General features: G+C 38.4%; 2 protein-coding genes across 2 annotated transcripts; one reads left to right on the forward strand and one right to left on the reverse strand.

Moving 5' to 3' along the window:
• Positions 1-45: 45 nt before the first annotated feature.
• On the forward strand, positions 46-1697 carry cUnh1orf146 (chromosome Un C1orf146 homolog; the record flags this gene model as incomplete). The annotated part of the gene is made up of 5 exons (XM_083911258.1): positions 46-111; positions 380-473; positions 1090-1264; positions 1406-1484; positions 1590-1697. The coding sequence occupies 5 exons, from the start codon at positions 46-48 to the stop codon at positions 1695-1697; spliced, it is 522 nt and encodes a 173-aa protein (XP_083767384.1).
• Positions 1698-1947: 250 nt separating this feature from the next.
• On the reverse strand, positions 1948-10624 carry LOC310945400 (glomulin-like; the record flags this gene model as incomplete). The annotated part of the gene is made up of 18 exons (XM_083911481.1): positions 1948-2043; positions 2128-2222; positions 2321-2456; positions 2548-2611; positions 3603-3712; positions 3881-3965; positions 4782-4855; positions 5178-5219; positions 5488-5577; positions 5683-5713; positions 5799-5852; positions 5954-6120; positions 6206-6296; positions 6573-6822; positions 8180-8288; positions 8365-8475; positions 9650-9775; positions 10586-10624. 18 exons carry the CDS (start codon positions 10622-10624, stop codon positions 1948-1950), a joined length of 1770 nt encoding a protein of 589 aa, XP_083767607.1.
• Between the last annotated feature and the right edge of the window lie 12031 nt (positions 10625-22655).

Here is a 22655-nt window from a genome sequence, read left to right on the forward strand (position 1 = left end):
TCATCAGAAGTGCACTCTACCTTTGCCTTGGAGCCAGCAGTGATCATGGAAGCGTACAAAGAAAGGGCTCCCCAGTGGAAAACAACCATTATAGTCAGCACATCATTACAGGTAGGGGTTCACTCTTGACTTCTCTTAACATTTTGACTTTGGTCGGTAAATAAATAACTTTGAAGAATATGGTTTTGCTAGCTAACGTTATTTAAGTTCACTAACTAGTAAACTAACGTTAGCTTAACGCAGTACCACCAAAACCAAAATGCGCATTAAGACAATTAGCGTTGGTAAATAATGATAATAATAATAGTAATTGTCGTTCAGCGTTGTCTGACTTTGAGTCTAATGTGTAAGTTGTGGGAGTCTTCGTTTCTTTTGCCAGAACCACGACAGCAGCAGGATGCTGAGCGCGCAGCACCACCGACTCAGGTTTGCAGACAGTGTTGAGACCGGAGCCTTTATTTTCCCTCAGTCAGGTAAACCTGCTCTATTACTCACATATATATAACTAATGATAGTATATATATATATATATATACTATCATTAGTTATATAAATTATACAATCTAGCCTTAAAAACATCATCAGTAATATATCATTGTATCCAGCTGTTATTACCACTACTCATCATTGATCATATTTACCACCATAATTATTATCATTGTCATATCCCATCACCTTAGCTGTACTTGTCCCTACTATACTACTATATTAACTGCCACAATACATAAGTCATGTTCACTTTACTGGATATTATTGTAGTTACTGTTACTTTTGTGGTTTCTTGCATCTCTTGAGATAACTTTTGTTATGATTTGGCACTCTTAATAAACTGTATTTATTTTCGGCTGTTGGATATACCCATTATCTTTAACAGCAACACTATAGGCCCACTCCAATACACTTGCATTGCATTTTTAAACCCAGTATACAACGTCAACTTTGTACATACACTGTACACATACACTTTGATAGGCTGCTATATGATCTTTACCTGAACCTGAAAACCCAGACCTCCCAGAGGCTATTCTTTCTCATCTGCAATGGAAGTCATTTATAATATTTAATTTATAAAATAAAGTCTCCCCGTAGGTACTGCATTTCTGTTGGTTAACCCTCAAGAAGACCCCCCGGAGCATTTTGAGGAATCTGGACTCATGGAGAGGATAAAGACATTTGTGCGAGTACATCGGAACAGTTTCCTTCTTTTATATTCCCCCTTTAACGGGAAAAGGGAATTGGAAATCTTGGCGGTGATTCAACACAGGTAGATAAGAATTGGTGTTCAGCTTTAATAATTCAGTAAATTCTACCTTGGAAGGTGTTACTACTGCCTATGTAACCAGGATAATGGTTACATAGGCATTGTGATTCTAAGATTTATATTAATTGTCTTTTTCTCTTTCAGATTCTTTGGCGGCAATCTCAGGATCCTGCCTGTGCGAAACAATGCTGAGATTGTCAAAGGAATGTTGACAATAGCCAAGGTAAAGCTAGCGACAGTGCACAAAAGTTATTATTGGATAATACATTAGACATGCTGTTGTTCCCTTGTAATACTTTGAAGTAAGCCAAGGCTCATTTGTCTGCAGGCCACCAGTAAGCCCCATGTAGACAGCATCCGGGACCGCATGTCTCTGGCCCGCGCTCACATCATTGAAAGCAGTCCTGTATGGGAGATGCTGAGAGATATTCTGTAAAACTCAGCATATGATCCAGCATTTTTTTACACACTGAACACTTGTGTTGTTTTATTTGATGATTACCAGTACAAGCCTTACTTGGTGAATATACAAAAGCAAATCTAAAAGATGTTTCAATATACAGTATTAGTACAGTTCTATTTTTAATGTTTAATACAATAACTTCAAATATTCAAAGCATTGTGTTTTGTATCAGTCAAACAGAGCAAATAAACAGAACAGTGAAGTAACACTTGAACACCTCAATTTAATTTGGGATCTTCAGCTTTTCCTCCGTGATCTCTTCGATACGGACTATAAGACTCTCCATCAGGTCGAATGTCACCAAAGCACTCTGCAACACCTGTGACACATGAGTCGTCAACATGCTGGCCCCTATTGAGGCCACGGTCAAAATGATAAGTAATAGGAATGAAAGTTTCTGTACCTGGTGCTGCACCTCTGGGGACAAATTGGACCCTTTTTCATGTTTCACGCTTATGCTTTTGACTAATCTGGTGGATTTGGCAGCATGTCTGGCTTCTGAGGAAGAAAACAGAGTTCACAGATAAAAACAGTGTTGTACCGCCATGTGCGCAAGGTTATTTCAATGTCATTTCGGAGTAGGATCCAATGCCTACCTTTTGCTTTTAGCTTTTGATCCTCCCTCAGTGCCTTCAGTTCAGCTGAATAATATCCTCTTGATATGCTGATACACACTCGCAGCATTTTTAGGTATTCTTCTTTCATCCTGCACAGCTCTTCCCACACATCCGTCTGAAGGGAGGAGGAGGAGAGCTTAAGCTTTGTGCATTAACCAGGCTGGATGGCATAGGAGCAGTGAAAGTATTGAATTAGACTGACTTACAGCGCTCCTCAGTTCTTTGCCTCGGATAAGGAGGTAGCGTAGGAGATTCAGACTCTCCATTACCCTGGATCAACAAAGACAGGACATTGCTTTATGACTCACTTTTTACAATTACAGACCTTTTGTCTTTTAAATTGTGAGAAGGTTGGGATTGGTTTGCAAATCGGTAAAAAGCCACAGAGATCGTGTCACAGATTGTTACATCTTAATCAACATTTGTTTAGCTTAATTACAAGCTGTGATATTAAGGCTGGTATTGTTTTCACCTTGTGAAAAATTGTGGTCCTTCAGACACCTACACTGGAGATCAAAATTAGGGAACAAATTATAAACGCTTCATTTATTCTGAAGCAATGTTATTTTTTATCGATCATAATTTGATATAATATCCACTGTGGCTATACCACTGCTGTACGAACATGTTTTAAAAAACAAAAACAAAAAAAAAACAACAAAAGCCCTTTATTTTGTGGGGGGAAAAAAAACGAGTGATCAAAATGAGAGAACTGTTACCACTGTGTCAGAAGAGAAGATTCATACAATGTTTTCGGGCTATAGGATTCAAATATGGGGGTTTAGATCTTGACTCTGGGCCATAGAGAATCTCTGGAAAATCCTCGGCCCAAAATCAAACCAGAGCAGTGTGAGAAACTAGTGATGTCCTGTGGACGCAGATCTGCTGAAGTCATTCAAAGCTGTGGCCTCTACACTTCCTGTTCATTTTTCAATCCTAGAGAAGAAAACACTGTTTTAATCTTCTCTTCTGACACAATGGTTACTGTTCTCTAATTTTGATCATTGTTTTTTTTTTTTTTTCAAATGATCCTATGTGTAGGATTTTGAAAAACTTCGGACTTTGGTGACTGTGCCTCTGACAGCCTGACTGTCACTACCAGACCATGCTGCCTCCAGTCTGGCAAAAGAATTGGGGAACGCTTTGACAAATAGTAAATCTTTGTTATCTGTAGTTAAAGCGTAATGCCTAGTGTAGACTCAAAAGTAAAAAAAAATGAGCAGTCCTGCCCATATGTTAGACCATTGTTCATGTTACTTACCTGTCCATACTGTTTAACAAATCTGTGTCAGCGCCTTGTGGCAAACACAACACCAGTCCCAACAACAAGAGAAGCTCGTCCCCAAGGAACCATTTTGTGGCATTACCCGGCTGGAAAAGAGTTAACATAGATTAAACACCTTTTAAATACAATCACCAGCTCAAACGCCACCTAAGCAATCAAGACTAATGTCAAATACAGAGGCAGGATCCTCTCCATTCTTAGAAAGCATAGTGATATGAAGTTTATACGCCCAAGTGTGTCATCTTTAATCTCACCTTCATAGAAAAATCAACTTGATTCCTGATGTTCTTGATGATGTAACTCTCTACTCCTGCATGGCTACTGGTTCTCAACATGCACCTGAAACAGACATTATAATTTTTGTTAATAGACTTCAGATCGATATGAGATAAGATGCCCCTCCAGGAAATGAATACAATTCAATTTAAATACAGTTAAATCACTGTTAAATGGAGTTATATAAACATGCACAGTTTAACGCTGAAGCACATGAATTGTGATATATTGATAAAATGGATTTGAGCACAAATGGTTGGAAAATGACAGCTATAGTTAAAACTAGGAAGAATGTATTCAAAATAGGATACAGAAATCTGGCATAAATGTGAGTATATAGTAGATACTAAATACATTTGACAGTGGAATTTAATCACATGTGAATTCAAAGCAAATATCCAGTGAATTATATACAAAATGTGCCTTTTATTCACACATTCTAGTTTACAGAGAGCCTAACAAGTTTATAAACATATCCTGTTTGTATTTGTGCTACATGATATTTAGTTTGCCTGTGATATTCTCATTTGTCCAGGTCATTGTTATCCCTAAAGAAATTTAAGTCAAAAACAACTGGACTTGGTTATTTGTCTAGGAAGACGACGGTCATTGGCACTTGGAGCACAAGGGGTTCCAGTGACATCATCGGCCTTGTGCACGCCCTCACTAGAGGTTAAATAACTGGATCTCCACACTAGACATTTGGACCAGTCCCAGCCTGGTCCTGGTCCTGGTCAGATGCGTACATGGCTGATGAAGCCTCTTGGACTAGAGGTGAAATGTCTTCCTTGACAAATAACCAAGTCCAGTTGCTGTTGCTTTAAATTTCTTTGGGGATGATATTTGGTTTTGTATTTTCTTCTACGACGATTCTCTCACCTGAAGAACTTGTGCTTTGCTTCAGCATCTAATTTATTGATGAAGAGCTGCAGAACCTGTAGTCCTGATTTTCTCTGGGGAAGCAGTGATTACACAGAAAATTAAATTCTGCACATTGGCGAGTTTTACTACAGAGGCCCCCTGGTGTAAATTCAGGTAACATTAATCAGCTGAAGGAACATAAACAAGAGTGTGATCACAGCTACAATATATGGATAAAATACACAATGAGAAACCATAATACTTTTTGACATACTAAGATCTACTGTAGCCTACATAGCGCTGTCTTTTATGTGCACACAGATTTACACACAGCTCTTTTTTTCTCGACTGACACGGGGAGTCCGTATTTTACAGTAGCACAGTTGTAGAATAAAAAAAGCATTGTACACTCACCAAATGCTGCATCGGGCATTCAGTAAGAAGGTGCCGTAGGTTCTGTGAATTTCATTACACACAAGTCACTGATGTCACTTTTTTAAAATTAAAAATAGTATGTGTTAAATGTTTAAACCTTATCCTAAAACTGTTATTTAATATAGTCAACCAGTTTAGGTCAGGGTGATTCAGTTGGACTGATGAACAGCCTACAAGACATCTGCATATAAACTGCCTTTTCATTGTAAGCATTTCAGTGTGGGTTGAGCGCATTATATCCTATTTTGATGAGATGTGACCACAACATTCTTAATGCAGCTCGTCTTACCTGTGGTACACTGTAGAAGCTCTTCAGTTCCAGTAGACTTACTGGAAGGCTGTTGTCCTGCACACTCTCCAAGCTTTTTGCATACAGTGCCTGAGCAGTAAAATACACAATTATGCCCTCGAAAAAAAAGACTGCCTTCATACTTTGTCTGATCATCACATCTCTAAGACCTTTTCTGCACTAATGAGGCCTTACCAGTCCTTTGAGCAAGTGTGATTCCTTTTTGCTGTCAAAGAAAACAAAATGGCACTAAGAAATCAATCGTTTTTAAACAAGAACTATAATAAGTTAATGTTGTACTGATAGCGTACCTACTGAGTAGCTGATTGATGTATTCCATGTTGCACTGAAGAACAAATACAGGACTGGAACAGCAGGAAACGGTACAATGTAAGTATTGTGTCACAAGACAGTAAAAATGAGCACCTTCTCCTCTAGCCATACTTATGGTTTTTCAGTATTTCACCTGAATACTGCCGGAAAGCTGTCGATGGTGATGAGCTGGACAAACAGTAGATATGCCAGACAAGCTCTTGACTCCTTTGACTGACTGTTGTCTGTCTGTGTGCTTTTCTTCAGAGAGCTGAAGAACAGGAGCTCTGACAGAGACTCTCGGATTGCGGGTAGTGTGACCTGTAGCCATGTACAGCGAATGTTTAAGTAACAAAATAAACATGCACCATCCTATGATAGAAAAGGTAGAAAAAGTCCCTCTTACCATTATCTCCGTTGCAAAGAGCCACAGTGAAGATTTTCTGTCCCGGTTCAGTTCAGCCTCGAGCAAGGGCTCCCTCAAACTCCTCATGTAGCTGCAAATAATCATAACAAAGCCTTTTATAATTGTTTTATCATTAGCTCGTCTACTCCACGATCTTTATTATAACGTCATACTAGAATGAAAAGTGTTCAAGTTTTCGTTAGCTTCTCTTTACCACAGCTAAGAGATACAACTATGCTAAAACAAAGGTAACAAAGAACAACGATTGACCCTCCACATCCATTACTACAAAGAAAAAACATGTGAAACATTTAATCACATCCCATTCCTCTACCTTTATCCCAGTCAAACAGAGACAAAAACCTACAACTTAAGGAGCTCAGTCCTTAGCTCCTCATCCTCAGAGGTGGTAATGTAGTTTTCATTTTTCCTCTTCACCTCCTCTATGAAGGGTTTTGTAAACAGTGCCAAGGCGTTACAGCAGCGACACAGACCGTGCTCATCAGCCTCCTCCTGCTTCTGGGTGAAGGGCACAGGCAGCCGGGATAACTGCTTCTGCAGCGCTGTCAGAACTGAGCCCACACAGGTTGCCTTTCTGTCATCTAGCTGAAGCAGCACTTTTCAAGATAAAAGGTTGTTGTTAGTATTAATGTACAGCAGGGGGAGCTAAACCCCTAAACTACTGTACTTGCTTGATTACCAGTAAATCATCCATGAATACATCTAGAAATAGAAAGACTTGTACTCAGTTTATTAGCTACAAATCAAAACTGATGAAGTTTAATACAGTCAATAAAGCAATAAACCCTTCCTGCATTAAAGTTAGAATGTTCGTTTTTTGTTTAAAAGTGCTGATTCAACTCTATGGTCATTTTGGAGGCTGCAGATTATGCTTGAATTGCATTATGTTATATTTACAGGTGTTTCTATTATTTTGTCAACCCCATTTATATGCAATGCGATAAAAGTTCAATGAGGGTGGGCTAAATCTGTGGTTCTCAAAGTTTTCAGAAACATTTATTTGAATAATCATGACTATATGTTTTCTTTAGAAAAGATGGCTTTATAGTTCAACCAATTGTATTTAAATTTTACATCTAACATAGTTTATAGTTTATGTTCTAATCTAACAAATTGTATATTTAAAATAATGTTTGTACAGTATGAGTGAAACACTTTTTTGTTGCAAATAAGCTCTTTTCTCTTGACTTTGATATTTTGTTTAGGTACAGTGTTACCTGCAGCTAATGGAATTGATGTCCATTGCATTTTAGTTTTGGGTTTTATGTTGAGATGATGCAAAAACTTTTAAATACAACATAATAATACAATACTTGTCTAATAACATTTTCTAACACATTTCTCTTGCGTTGTTTTTTCACATAACTATAAAAGTGGAAAAAATAGGCCATGTCAAATTATTCCAAGGGACATGCATGAAGGGGTCCCTGTTATATTGTCAATCTTTTAAGGGGCTGAAAAAACTGATTGAGAACCTCTGGACTAAATAACAGTAACACTGCTCTTCTGGCAACTGTGTACTACGACTACCACACATCCATTGAGTTGTATGATTTCTAATGTTCCCACACATTTGTTGTGCATATTGTGTAGAAAATCAGGAGACGCTGATATCAATAAATAAAGAATATTAGCAGTATAGCAGGTTTAAAGCACTTTCATATATACATTATAAGAGTTGCAATAGGCCTCCATGTAATGCGTTCTCTGTCTTCTTGAATTACAAGGTTTTTTTTAAAGATTATTACCTTGTTTATGACTATCATTTTTTTTTTGGGGGGGGGGGGGTTCTGTATATAGGGCACTCTACCAGGTAAGCTAGTGCGATACCTTTTGCATTAGTGTCCTTTACACATTGGAGGTAATGAGCGAATGATATATTTGACCTTGTAAAGTATAATTATTGGCATGATGTGTAAGTAGGTAATAGAATCACATCAAGAGTTGTGTTACCTGTTTGAAGATGTGGAACAAGAGTTAAGATCGTCTCAGAAATGGCCCCCGAATCAATGTCTTCAATGAGTTCAAGCAAGCCATGCAGGAGTTCATCCGGGCTGCAAGTCTAGACAACAGAGCAGACATCAAATCTAATGTATAAGAAGCATGTATCGTTGAACCGATGAATCGCTTGTACCTACCATTGTCAGATGTGTGATGGCAGCCTGGCAGTGATCAAAACTCTTCTCTTTATTTACTACTTCATTCACAAGAGGTCCGATTAAAACACAACCCATGGACTTCACAATCCCCTAAGTGCAAGAAAAAAAAAGTCGTTATACTCATTACCTGTGTGCGCCATCATGGGTAACACTTTAATTTTAGAATAATTTCACAAAATTTGAGAGATGTGAGAGAAAACACAAATATCCTAAACAGAAAAACTTGATTTTAACATGAATATTTATTCATCACATATTTATTATTGGAAACGTAATTATTCATGTAAGGGATAATGTGGCGCTAGGCAGTCATTGCGCATTTGAACCCTGACTGAATGATGCAGGGGTCTTTAATTCCCAATAATGACCGTCCTGCTCGACATTGTCCTGCTTATTACATGGCAACTTACGAAATAAATCGATTATTTGATTCAAGATATTGATTTCAAAATTGTTCTCAAGAGTCTATAATCAGAACCGCGTCCATAGCATAGCAGCTTCATTTCCTCCCACTATACAAACTGAAGTCAACATATCCCGGATACGTGCTCTGCCATGTCGGCACAGTAGGGATTGTGGGTTCGGGTTGATTGCTTCTCAACCCGAACCCCTTCTCTCTACATTATCCCTTATCAATTAAAAATGTACACTGTCTGTATTTTTGTCTTTACATTTTAAAAGATCCCAGCACAACAGCACACTGATAAGAAAAGTTAGAGCCACATACATACTACATCATGGATATGCGGTTTTATTGGTAGATGCTCTGGCTTTAAAAAGTATCTTCCTCCTTGACCGAGTTGTATTCTCTATGTCTATGTTCAAAGCCAGGGGTTTCTCATTTGATAATCTTCAGAAAGAGGTAAGAGTAAGAAATGACACATGGGACAACGAAGGGCACTTAGAGGAGTTCCATATTGAAGAGGGTTATCAGTGGAGCGAGAAATCTGACTGAATATCTGCTTGTTTTCTCCCCGCACCTCCAGGTCAAGAGGCCAGCAGGCACAGAGTAGTGGAGGCATGTTAACGATTAGCTGGGTAGCAAGGAAGTGGCTGCTGCTGTTTGCTTCAGTAGCTACAGTATGTGTCTGTTGTTGCTCTGGAGGCTGCAGTGTGACTGTGTATGTGCTTTTAGGGCTGTAAAACAGATTAACATTGTATGTCACTTCATATGTGTAAGGTCAATGTGTGACTGCCACTGGTCAGGACAGAGGATGTAGCAGGCCTGTCTCAGTCACTTGTGTTGGTGGTGGAGGAGAAATACCTGGTTTTTGCCATCCTGAAGGAATTTCAGTAGCTGTGCACTGTCGCCCTCGTTGAGACAGGCGTATCCCATATTCTTGAACTGCTGGTAGTCCTCTGGCATCAGATGGTCTTCTGGAGTGTTTTGCTAAATACAAGATAGAGGCAGAACACCTGTTAGTTATCACCAGCAGATTTATATTCTCAGTATAAACAATAAAAAACAGATATCTCATAAGATTATTTTCCCGACATCTCTTTTATTCTGATAGGTTACATTAGTGAATGAGGAGGACAGCACGATGCAGACAAAGGAACCAATATGGCCGCTCTTGTTAACTTTAACACCAGCATCGAGGGATGCACAATATGGATTATTTTTTTAAGCTTATACCCATCACCAATAATTCCCTGCTTCTGGCCAATACTGATAAAATAACCAATAATTTTGCATTTTTGTATTTAAAAGAAAGTTCATAAGCTGTAGTTGCACAGAGCTAGTATGCACACCTGAGGGTAAGAAAGGCTAAGATGTAGTGAGCAAAGATGGATGATTTAATAATGAATAACTCTGACCTAACCAAATCTAACCTACATCACTATTGTTAACACAACAAAAACACTTCTGACTCTTCAAATGTTCTTTTATCTTTTCTAGTGAAGTACATCAAAAAACGTTTTGTCAGTGGCTGATGTGTCAGTGTATACTCAATATTTGTTTATAAGCGACTGGCATACTGCTTCCTATTGTATCTGTGTGTGGATGCTGCGCCTGTTGAGTCAATGAAAGCAATCTTGCTTCATATCGGCTGATAATTTGTCAGTACCAATATATATTGTGCATCCCTAACTAATGTGTGCAAGTGGATGTGTCATTTGCTTGGTTTCTTAAAAGTGCATTCTTCAGAAGTTCCCCTCACAGCATAGTGACTGCAGGGATAGAGTATTGTTGACTTACCCATCTCAGGATTATGTCATTCACCTGTTCTTCATTCATCGTCAGTGTCTCCTCAGACCTAGCCGGCAATTCTATTCTCAATATTTTAATTCAACGCTCCACTATAGAAGCTATGGCACCTATAAGAACCAGTGTCAACAGCACCAGTATCAAAATGACCAAATGTGTAGCTCTTGGTGTCTCGAGGGAGAGAGAGATTCAGTGTGTATGGAAGCCCTACATAAACCTCTTATCTCTCTTTGTGCTTGACATGTAATAGGATTAAACCAGAGCTCTTCTGTGTGGTAACAGAAAATGTGGAACCGTCTGGAAGGATCCAGTCGAATAACACTTTCAGTTCTGTAAAATATGTCTTGTAGAGGTGGTCACCCTTTGAAAAGACCCCAAATACAGCAGGGACCTCTCTGAACAGTTTTCTAATCCAGTGAAAGCTCACTCTTTTGTGTGTCAGTGTGTTTGTGCTTATCTAGCACACTCAACTCACACCAACTTACTGAAATATTGAATAAATATATAAGGATTTCCTGCACTGTAGGTAGGGCTTTGCCACTTATCACAATCTGTGATCACAATAGCAATTTATATGCATTTTCATATGAAAAATCATTTATCATCATTATCATTTTGCTAATAGCCCATTTAAGATCCCTGCTTTTATGGGAACCATTAATGCGGAATGCAGCTGTCGTATCCTACTATATATATATATATATATATATATATATATATATATATATATATATATATATATATATATATACATATATATATATATACATATATATATATACATATATATATATATATGTATATATATATATATATGTATATATATATATATATATATATATATATATACATATATATATATATATATATACATATATACATATATATATATACATATATATATACATATATATATATATATACATATATATATGTGTATATGTATACGTATGTATGTATATGTATATATACATATATATATATATATATATATACATATATATACATATATATATATATGTGTATATGTATACGTATGTATGTATATGTATATATACATACGTCCGTATATATATATACATATGTATATATGGGTGTGTGTCTGTGTGTTCATTCATAAATGCTTACCATTCTTCAAAGCATACGTGTTCTACATTGTTGAATTGTATTTTCCCCACCTTTCCTGCAGCGATTTATTTTACTGGGACATATAAATCAAATTGTATAGACTAGGAAATTCACTTGAACATGCAGTCGGGCGATATGACTTAAAAATATCCTCAAAATGATATAGAAATGTCTATCGTATATATCTTTCTACATCGTTTCTATCGCAATCAGATAGCGATGTCGGGGGAAAAAAACGGCCAAATTGCTTTATGGCAATAGTTACATCATCTGGACGATGTTTTATGTTCTGATACTTGTATGTTTTATTCAATTTGCTCAAATGTTAATTAATTCACATGGGAGTAGACTAAATTTGACCTTTAACATGAAATTATCTCACATTAGGGTTGTAAAAAAAATTGATACTTAAAATGAGTATCAGATTAGAAACTAACAATGCAGCCTCCGCCTCCAGTTGACACATAACTGGCTAGCTAGCCAGCTGGTCTCTAAACACATGAACGCTGGTTCATCACATTAATAACACGGAGCTGACTGAACACAGCTTGACCTGCTGCTGGAGGGCCTTCGCTACTGGTTTTAGTAGAAATTGAATTTGAATTGAAGTAAAAGTGCCATTTGGAAGTATTTAGCATACGGGGCTAATGACCAGCATAAGATATGTAAACAGGACTAGCTGAATACATTAGCAGGGACCTGATCCCTGTTTACACTGTGGAGAAACCTGACTAACAAGAACTGATTCACCAACTGAATCCAAGGTTTAACCTCCTTCGTGGAATCATTTAATGTCCACAGAAATCCCTGAGCTATACAACACAATAAAACAAACAAGATAATTTGGATATATTTGTCATATTTATATTCACCCTACAGTTTTTTTGTTGTTGTTGTTTTTTCTCGCTACGGCAGACAACTGTTTAAAAGTGTTGTTATTGATGTTTGTATTGTTCTAATCTTTATTTTAAAAATCCTGCCTTCATTTTTTGTGATTAAGGAAGAGGTCAACAATAATGTGATGTATGATTTGTAGTTATAACATGGTCTGGGGGAATACTCGATTCTGATTGGTTGCAGGGTGTACATTAAGTAAGGGATAATGGCATCATCCCTATGTTCCTCTGAATTAGATTTTATGACAGATGAAACATTTGTTTAGCCTCTATAACATGAGCAGCACTGATCTGAGCCTCATTGTGATTTGACAGTAGCCTATATTAGACAAATACATCTACCTGTGCTGACTTTCCGTCATAATTAAATGGAACAGCCTGTTGTACAGAGAAGCACACGGATTAGGGATGCCTTTCCATGATTGCCTAATGACAACATATTGCTCCTCTGTGTAAACACAAAGGCATCAAAGGCTCGGATCCTCTTTACCCTCCACCCCCTGCAGCATTTGCGTGTGTGTGTAATACAATAGAAGTACAATCACTGACTTCCTGCTCCAGCCAGACAGCTTCAGTAAAGGAGCAGCTCAAGTCCTGATTTTAGATGAATAGGGAGAGAAGCGCGTTTGAACGGTCGGATTTAGCCGACATCTGCCGCATCAGGTTTGCTCTCTGTATTGCTGTGTGATGAAAGCCTTAGACAAAAGCCACACAGCAAACACTCTACACACTGCTTCTCACTCCATGTTTGTCCCTGATTTTGTCATTCTTAATTGCTGGCTGATGAGGTTTTGTTTTGTCAGTGATCATGGGTGCAGGAAAGGTACAAGTAAATAACATCTACTGTCGGATCAGCATGTGTTTATGATATTATTCGTGTTGAAATACTCAGATCATCTAATATGTCAAATCAAAGGCCTCAGCTTTGACCTAAATCAAAATGACCGCTGTGACCTAAAATAAATAATTGTCACGAATGCTTTTATCATCATGGGTACAAAATACTCAGGAGAAAGGAGAAAAATAGTTAATACCTGCTCCATATTACTAAATGTATTGGCTCCTTGATTTGCTAATTGTAATTTTTCATCATTTTAAGAATTAAAAATGTCCGAGTAAAAGCAGTGACCATTTTCCTGCTCAGGGGGGCACTGTTTATCTGGAGGGCTTTACCTGTCAATCTGTGGGTTCAACACCACGTGGATACATAGGCAGTAGTGAAACAAGTGTTCAGATTTTATACCCAAGTGAAAGTAGACATACCACAATGTAAACATACTTCATTATAAGTAAAAGTCCTGCTTTATCAGCAAAATGTAATTAAAGCCCCTGAATTCACTAAATAGTTTGATCAGAGTTGACTGACAATGACTGAACAGGCCACCAGCTGTCATCAGATTCTGATTTAGATGTTACTAAATCCGGATTGCTGCATAGGAAGTATGCAATATCAACTCCTCAAACATGCCCCAACCACTTCAGACTATTGAGAAGCACACAGAAATATAAATAATGAAATCTGTCATGTGGAATAACCAAAAGGGATCTATCTTTAGACGAAAATTGTGTTTATGTAGGACACCATTACTAAGTAAGAACTGGAGAAAACAAGTTAATGTACTACAAGTAAAAATGCTTGTTATGTTGAATGAGCACGCCCAGAGGGTTAGATTTATATATTTATATATATATGTGTGTGTGTGTGTGTTGTTTTATTACCACTGCATATCCATAAGAATGCAACGGAAATTAGATTACAGAGTTTGAAAAGTCTGTATTATTTGATTGATATTCTTTGTTATATACAGACTGTCCTCTTGGCTTAATTGATTTGATTTGATAATTAAGAGATGTACAACAGTGGCTATTAATGTATATTGCTACCTGTATCACTGTGTCAGGAGATACAATGTTCCAGTGTGAAATCTGACCCACAGTCTGCTGCTCTACACCTGCAATTTATCTCTGAGTAGCAGGAACATTTATTTGGAAGCCTCGACTACAGTATCTGTTTCCATGAATGAGTATCCTGAGCAATCTTCAGGTCAGGTGAAGATACTGTATGACAGTCTGTGTTCTGTCTAGGCATGTGGGGAGCGCTGGGCAGTGTTCAGACGAATACATAGATCTCAGGTCACTGATATCACATTTCCATTTATATTTAATTTGCTGGACTACAATCAACACAGATGTGTAACAAGGTGTGTAGAGGCTGGTCTTGTGTAAGTAGATGAGCTAGGATAGTAGATTAAGTGTTATTCGTTTTTAAATGTAATTTCCTCTGATGATATTTGGAGGTGCAGTGTGTGTTTGTGTGAATGTAGCCCAAGGTTTATTACATATCAACATGTCTGATAGAACACAAGATATAGGAGTTTATTCTTTGAAAGAAAGAAAAAAGACTGACTATCATTTCAGCGGTGCAGCAGATAGTGCAGTATTTATTTATGGAGCAGTCGAGTATACAAACAAGCAGCAATCCTATGAGAGCGAGATAAATCCTCTCCATTTTCCTTTTCCATCCCATATTTCCTTGGTGACCTCTTAGAGAGCAAGAGGTTCTAAGTGAACTATTTATCCAGCCAGCTTCCCCCCGGAGGCTTCCACAGACTGCTGCAAGCTCTCCTGTCTGCCCAAAACCTCCCCAGGCCCTGCTGTGCTTGTAAAGGAAAAACTGCCATGTTTAGGGCTTCTCCCCCAGGTCCCGCTTCAGCTTCACTGCGGCTTTTTGAGATGGGCAGATGAATTTGATTTGAAGATGTGTATTTTTTTATATAGTCCAGATTTGCTTTGTGATTGCTGCTTCATTATTGAACTGACGGATCTCAAATGAATTGAAATGTTCCACACTTTTTGAAGGGTCAGCTCACCCAAATCACCTAGAAACCGTATTTTCTCATCGGAATCTAGCTACACAGGGCTGTTCATTAAATGCTGAAAACCTACATTTAATGGTAGGGGGGGGGGGGGGGGGGATATAGCCCATCCATGTGTTGAGTTGTAAGTTTATATATACAGAAGCAGTTGTAGAAAAAATATTTAGATTCATTAGCAAGACAACAATATGTAAATATTCCATTACAAGTAAAAATCAAGTAAAAGCACAAATGCCTCATAAAATGTCAGTATTGGAAGTATTCTTTTAAAAGTAAAGAAGTAAATGCATGTGTTCCTTCAACTACTTCACATTGGTTTTCATTTATGTTAGTGCATCATATGTTGTATTGAGACAAGCATGGAAACTTGTCTAGTGTCATCAATTTCTCCAATTTTCCACAAATCTAATGTTTTATTAATAATAATGATACATTTTAGTTGTATTATTATTTAAGAGGTACTCAAAGACACAAAGTTAGTATTGTATATTCTCCTTTTCTATCTTAATATAATGAATTATATATCTATCTATTACATATAAACCTTTCATACTGTATGACTTGCTCTCATAGACAGCTAGATTTGGTAGTTTCAGTGACAGTGTGCCAACCTCCTTCTTCTTCATAAATTTGTTGTATGCAAATGATCATATTGCTACAGTAAAGTGCAATGCAATTGCCTTAAATGGGTTCACCTGTGTCTTTGCCAGTTAAGTAGCTTCTGTACTAATTATACAGTGCCTATAGAAAGTCATGATTCCCTTTTGAAATAGTCACTTTTTTGTTTTACAGCCTGAAATGATAGTACATAACAAAATATTTTTTTTTCCAGCGAGATTCACACATTTTGCCTTACAACATTTAAGTAAATGTTTGTTTGTTTTTTTCGACATTAGTGAAGATTATATAAAAAATTTAAAACTAGAATAACAGTGTTGGAAAAGTGATGAGTCCCCAGATTTAATCCTTTGTGGAGGCACCTTTTGCTTTAATTAGAGCCATCAGTCAGTTTGGATCTGCCTCTACCAGCTTTGTGCACCTAGATTGGGGAATATTTCCCCATTCTTCCTACAGAACTGTTGGAGTCAAATTCTGTGCGGTGATGCACTGCACTAAGTCCATCCACAGATGTTCTGTAGGATTCAGGTCAGGGCTCTGACTGGGCCACTCTAGGACATTCACCTTCCTGTCCTTAAGACACTATGTTGTTTTAATGGAGGGGTGTTTGGGGTCGTTGTCATGCTGAAGGTGAACCACCTGCCCGTTTTCAAGTGTCTAACAGAGGGCTGCAGGTTTTCCTAAAGAATTTGGGTGGACTTGGCAGCATCCATTTTTCCTTCAGTCCTGACCAACTGCCCAGTCCCTGCTGAAGAGAAACAAGCCCACAACATAATGCTGCCACCACCAGGCTTCACTGTAGGGAGAGTGTGTTTTGGGTGGTGTGTTGTGTTTGATTCCTGCCAAACGTGGCTCTTGGAGTTCAGTCCAAAAAGTAATATTTTGGTCTCATCTGACCATATAACCTTTTGCCACATGGCATCAGAATCTTCATTATGCTTTTTTATGAGAAGAAGCATCTTTCTCTCCACCCTGCCATACATGTAGAACTTGTGAAATTGTTGTCACATGCACAGATCGACCAACCTCTGCCATTTAGACTTGTAATTCCTTTAAGGTCACCATGGGCCTCTTGGTAGCTTCCCTGATCAGTCTTTTCCTGGCTCTGTCATCCAGTTTGGTGGGACGGCCCGATCTAGGCTAGGTCTGGGTGGAGCCATATGCTCTACTAGGAGAGGAATCCTAAAGGAACAGCTGATTTTATTCTGAAGTAAAATCGCAGGAACAGCGGATTTTATTCTGAAGTGAAATCAAAGGAACAGCTGATTTTATTCTGAAGTGAAATCGAAGGAACAGCTGATTTTATTCTGAAGTGAAATCAAAGTAACAGCTGATTTTATTCTGAAGTGAAATCAAAAACACCACAGTTGATGTCAGGTGGAGGTGATCTAAAGGGACTCATCACTTTCCCAACACCGATATTCTAGTTTTTCATTAATTTTTAGAAATTTTGAAAAAACAAACATTAATTTGAATGTTGTAAGGCAAAATGTGTAAATCACAATGCAAAAACACATGTTTTTATGTATAATCGTTTCAGGCTGTAAAAGCAACTTTTTCAAAAGGGTGTCATGACTTTCTTGAGGCACTGTAGTTGTGACACTGATAAAGCAGGGTGACTGTTTTGTCTTCTTCATGTGTAAATAAGGTGACTTTCTGCAACCCACTACTGTCAAAATGAACTTGAAGGTTTTACATGGATTGTCTTCAGAGTGAAAGAATGATATCAGGTGGTGGCAGTAAGACACCTCCAAATGTACCCTGTAGTGGCATGGAGTGAATTTACATTAGATAGGACTATTTGTCTTTGTTTTCTTCTTCTCTCACCGATTGTGCTAGTCTAGAAGTAGAATATCTTCATATCTTTAGGGGGAAAGAGATACCCCGGTGAACTGAGAGCTAATGGAGATGGTGGTCTCACGGGGGAAAATCTTGACCTGTGCCCCTTTTTGTAAAAGCTTTGCCCCTGTCGCAAACAATTTCAGGGAGGGGCTGTGTGGGTACAGTCTGAGTGTGTTAGCGTGTTTAGTGAACATTCGTTTGTGCTCTGGCGAAGGCTGTTGCTGTAATGTAGTGCAGTCTTTTTCACATCTTTCAACAAGGCGTAAAGCTGCTCTATCAACCAGTGTACTCTGCAGTGAAAGCTCCCAAGGTGAGACATAGGCCCAGGCCGGACGCCTCAGTCTTTCCTGAGCCTGTACCGAGCATCGCTGGGGGAACTGCATCAACAAATCCATACTGCCTGGACCATGCAGACTTCGTCACCGCCTGCTCAACCTTTTGTAAATCGGCATTTTGATGACAATTCCCAGTGTTGAGTTGTTCCCAATCAATACACACAGAGCGGACGCCTTAATAAACACAGATAACTGCTGCTTGGCTGCTGTATCTCTGGGCTGTAGAGACTATCACCCTGTCTGACTCTGATCAATAAAAGGCACGTGGTGCGCTGCACAAGCTCAGGCCTGCCCACTCCGCTATCACACTCGGGGCTTGGTTTCCCCCGGCAGCGGGGTAAAACTGCCCAGCAACTCCCCAAGGTGGATGAATCGGAGATGTTACATGTGAACTGGCTGTCAAAACGATTTTGTCATCTCCCCTTCTCTCCGGTGTTTAAAGATGCTGACACACTGTGTTTGGGGTACCGATGTCTTGTTTGGAAGTGATGGAGGCTTTTAGCCTTTTTTTAAAAACTCCCTTTATCCGTTTAAGTGTTCACTCAACTGTTAGAATTTCTATTTCACCTGCCACAGATGTCTCCTGGCACATTCTGCTCACTCAGCTTCCTTTCAGGTCATCTGATCCCAACCCTTGTTTGAATTTACACACATCATACAACTTGATGTGCAATCTTTTCTTTCACTAGTTCTGAAGGTCTTTTGGATACTACCTTTATTCGTTTTCTAATTTATTAAACCTGTTGTAATTTCAAATTGCTCTGAAAATTAAAGCCACTTTTTGACACAACTAATCAATAGCCCCTTTATATTTATTTCACATGCTGACAGCTCTGGGTAAAGATAAAACACTGAGTATAGAAGGCCAGATCAGATTCAGCTTGGGGTCATTAATGTTTCAGAGAATGCCAGAGGGAGAATGGGAGAGTCACTGCTCTGCCGGGATCCATTTCCTTTGACTGTGGCTTTGTCATTTTGGATCAATCCCACTGAACGCAGGCCTTTTGTAGAGTGGCTCGTCTCTAATGGAGTGATTGGCAACATACTGACACGTGATAAAAAGATTTTGAGATGTAGGGTTAATGTTGTGTTTTAAAGATATTTTTGCTAATGATTCAGAGTCACCTTTAAAGGGGTAATTCAGATTTTTTTTTAAGTGTGGTTGTATGAGGTACTTATTCATGCAGTTGATGGTTTAAAGAAGCAGGCAGGAGTCCTGAAACAGAGGATAATCAATGTACTGCTGCGTGGGGCAACAGCTAAACATATTTTAGCCACCTAAAAAAATCAGTACGCTATCTTTAAAATATTTTTTTACAGCTTTAACTTGCCATAAGACAACCCTGTTTAAGTTTACATGAGGGGGGAACTGAACCTGTTCTGTGCTCTCATCAAAGCCACCAGACTCATTTGACAAAAACAGTCATTTTACCTCACAGAACACAGGAGTTACTGGTCTACTGCTGCCATGATTGGTTAGTTAGTCTGCGTCATTGTGTGACTCTGGTGTTGTTAAAGGGGGATGAACTAACAAACAAACCAAGGTTAAAATATGCTAAATGTAGTGTTTGCTTAAAGTGATATTGATTTTTTTTTTTTAGGTGGGCCCTTTTTTCTGTCTAAAATACGTTAAGCTGCTGCCCCCATCCACAGCAGTACATTGTTTACTACCTGCTTCTCCAAACTGAGAGGCGTGCCGACACTACTGTAGGTAATGCACTGACTATAAATAGCTCATACGACCACAAAATCTTTAAGTCATGTCAAAATTAGGGAAACGGTTTATTAGATGAGCATTTCGTCTGCTGGATTTTTCAACAAAGACAGCATATTAATATAGTACTGTAGTTGTTTCCCCCCTTTTCTATCTTCCCCAGCCATGGGCCAGTGTAGACCTCTGGGGCTGTGGAAGTACTTACCATCCTACTCCTCTATGCTGTGATCCCCACAATGTCATTACTCTGCTTTGATCCTGCTGCAGTCTGACACATGACCACACAGACCCCTGAATGGGCATTAGTGCAGGCTTCAGCAAACCCAACATCTGTGCCTCCCAGCACTGCCACTGCTCAAATCATTCATTAAATCAGAACACAAAAAGTAACTTTACTTGAATGCCTCAGCATAAATATTTGATCATGGCTGAGAATAAATCTTTGTCATTTTGTACTCCTTCCTCTGGCTGCAGGCTCCTCTTATAGATTTCCTCGCCTCTCTTTCTCTCTCTCTTTGCAACTTGGATACAGGCACATGCTTGGCTTCGTCATTTATGAAATGGATCTTATGAATTTTTTAGAAAGATTCATAGCTACAATCAGGCCTGGTTAAGACTGTAGCACAAAGTAACATGTTGTGCTGCCATGCTCACTCACAGATCATATACTGTTTGCAAAGATAATATAGGATGAAAGAGGTTTTGTGTGTTTATTTGATGGAGGCACTAAACATTCCTCTGTTATCACATATCTTACTGTTCCAATAACATGTTGGATACACAACAGTGGCTTGTACTTTACATGGTGTGTTCATTTGTGCATGGAGTCCCTATAAAAGGATTTACTCATTCATTCGGAAGTTTTTATTATTTTACAATACTGAATCAAAGTAGATTCAATGTGGCTTTTTTACGCTGATGAACAGAAAGAAATCCCCAATAAGTGATTTTACAAAGTTAAGTATTCACCCACTCCGTGTCAGTAATGTTATTCATATATAACCCACGTAATCCTGAGCCGGGACATGCAGGGCTGCCTCTAAGGAGGAAGTCAGGTGAGAGGGTTCCATTGACGTCAAACTGAATATCACAGTTTGTAAATCAGGAGAGGTCTTCCGGGGTTACTAAATTCATGGTAACATCTATTTTAAAATCTCATTTCGAGACTCATTTCTCATTTCATACTATGTCAGGTGACTTGAAATGTATGAAATGAGAAAGGTTGGATGGGGGTTGGATGAATGGGTCAATCAAACGCAGGACTTTCACCCAAGACACCACTGTTTGGTCCCCGTATGAAACCAAAAGTCAATGTTGACTTACTTTTCTTAGCTTACATACACTTACAGTAGCTAATGCCATGTATATGAATTAACAGACAAATGTACTTATTTTAACCCAAACCACAATCTTACATGATTTGCACTGGCTCGCTCATGTTGCTGGACATTCGTAGGATAAAAAAAGTTGAGCATAGCTTTTCGTAAGATATCATATGAACCATTGTATGAGGATAAGTTGAATTACTGAATGCACCTTAGGCAGCAATTACAGCCTTGAGTCTGTGTGATTAGGTCTATCAGTTTTGCGAAAGGGCTCCAGCTCAGTAAGGTTGCATGAGGATCATGAATGAACAGCGTTTTCAAGTGCAGACGCAAATTATAAATTTGATTGAGTTGTGGACTCTGATGTGATTTGGCCACTCCGGGACACACACATTGTGGTTTTTAAGCATTTCCTGTGTAGTTTCTGATAACGGCCTGCTCTAGGCAGATTTACAGCTGTCCTGCTCTTTCCATTTCTACATTTTTGGTTTAAATGGATTCCAGGGGAAGAATGTCTTCATGGTGTAGGTTTTATCATGACACAGACTCACTAAAAGCTGGATATTCCAGATACAGGTGTATGTATCCAGTCAGTGGAAACTGACTGCGGTAAATATACATTTCTTTGTAGAAATCTGTCTTCACTCTGAAGTCGCATTTTTCCCTTCTTACTTAGTGTCAGAAAAAAGTCACATTAAATCTCCTTTAATTCAATATTTTAAAAACCAAATATGAAAACTTCCGAGTGAGTGAATACTTCACTGCAGGTCCATTGTAACTTCAACTTTTGAGTGCTAGGATAACAGAAATCAGCAGCTGTTGAACTCGGTTCTGTGTCATTTCTAACATTTCATTAAAGGTGTAGATACAATCTCTCACTTTTAGTACTGATAGTAAAGTTATACTTTTTCAGTTCCTTTTTTGAGATATATAATCTCTTCCTTTCTTAAAAGAACCCTCCTCGATAAACAAATAAGTAAATGAAAGTGAAAACTCACCTTGGTACGTGACATTTTCTTTTAATAGTCAGTGGTATGGACAAGTTTCCATCGTTACCAAAAAATGTGTTGTATTGACATTCAATCTTGTGTTTTACTGCACAATTAACAGTCCACTCTTCTCACATCAACTGTATAGCATTCAAGGATTTGCGCATGGATCTCACAGCTTTACAGTCCACACATCTAATTCCCAGCGATGTAAAACCTTTTACGAACGAACAAGAATATCAACTGCACACTAAAAGGCTACACAGCTCTCTTTCTTGTCACATATGTTCAGAAGATTTTCTTTTCGTGTGTTTTCTTTCCCCTGAAGAGAAGAGAAT

The sequence above is a fragment of the Echiichthys vipera genome, assembly GCF_963691815.1.
Source record: "Echiichthys vipera genome assembly, chromosome: 3".
NCBI classification, from domain to species: Eukaryota; Metazoa; Chordata; class Actinopteri; order Perciformes; family Trachinidae; genus Echiichthys; species Echiichthys vipera.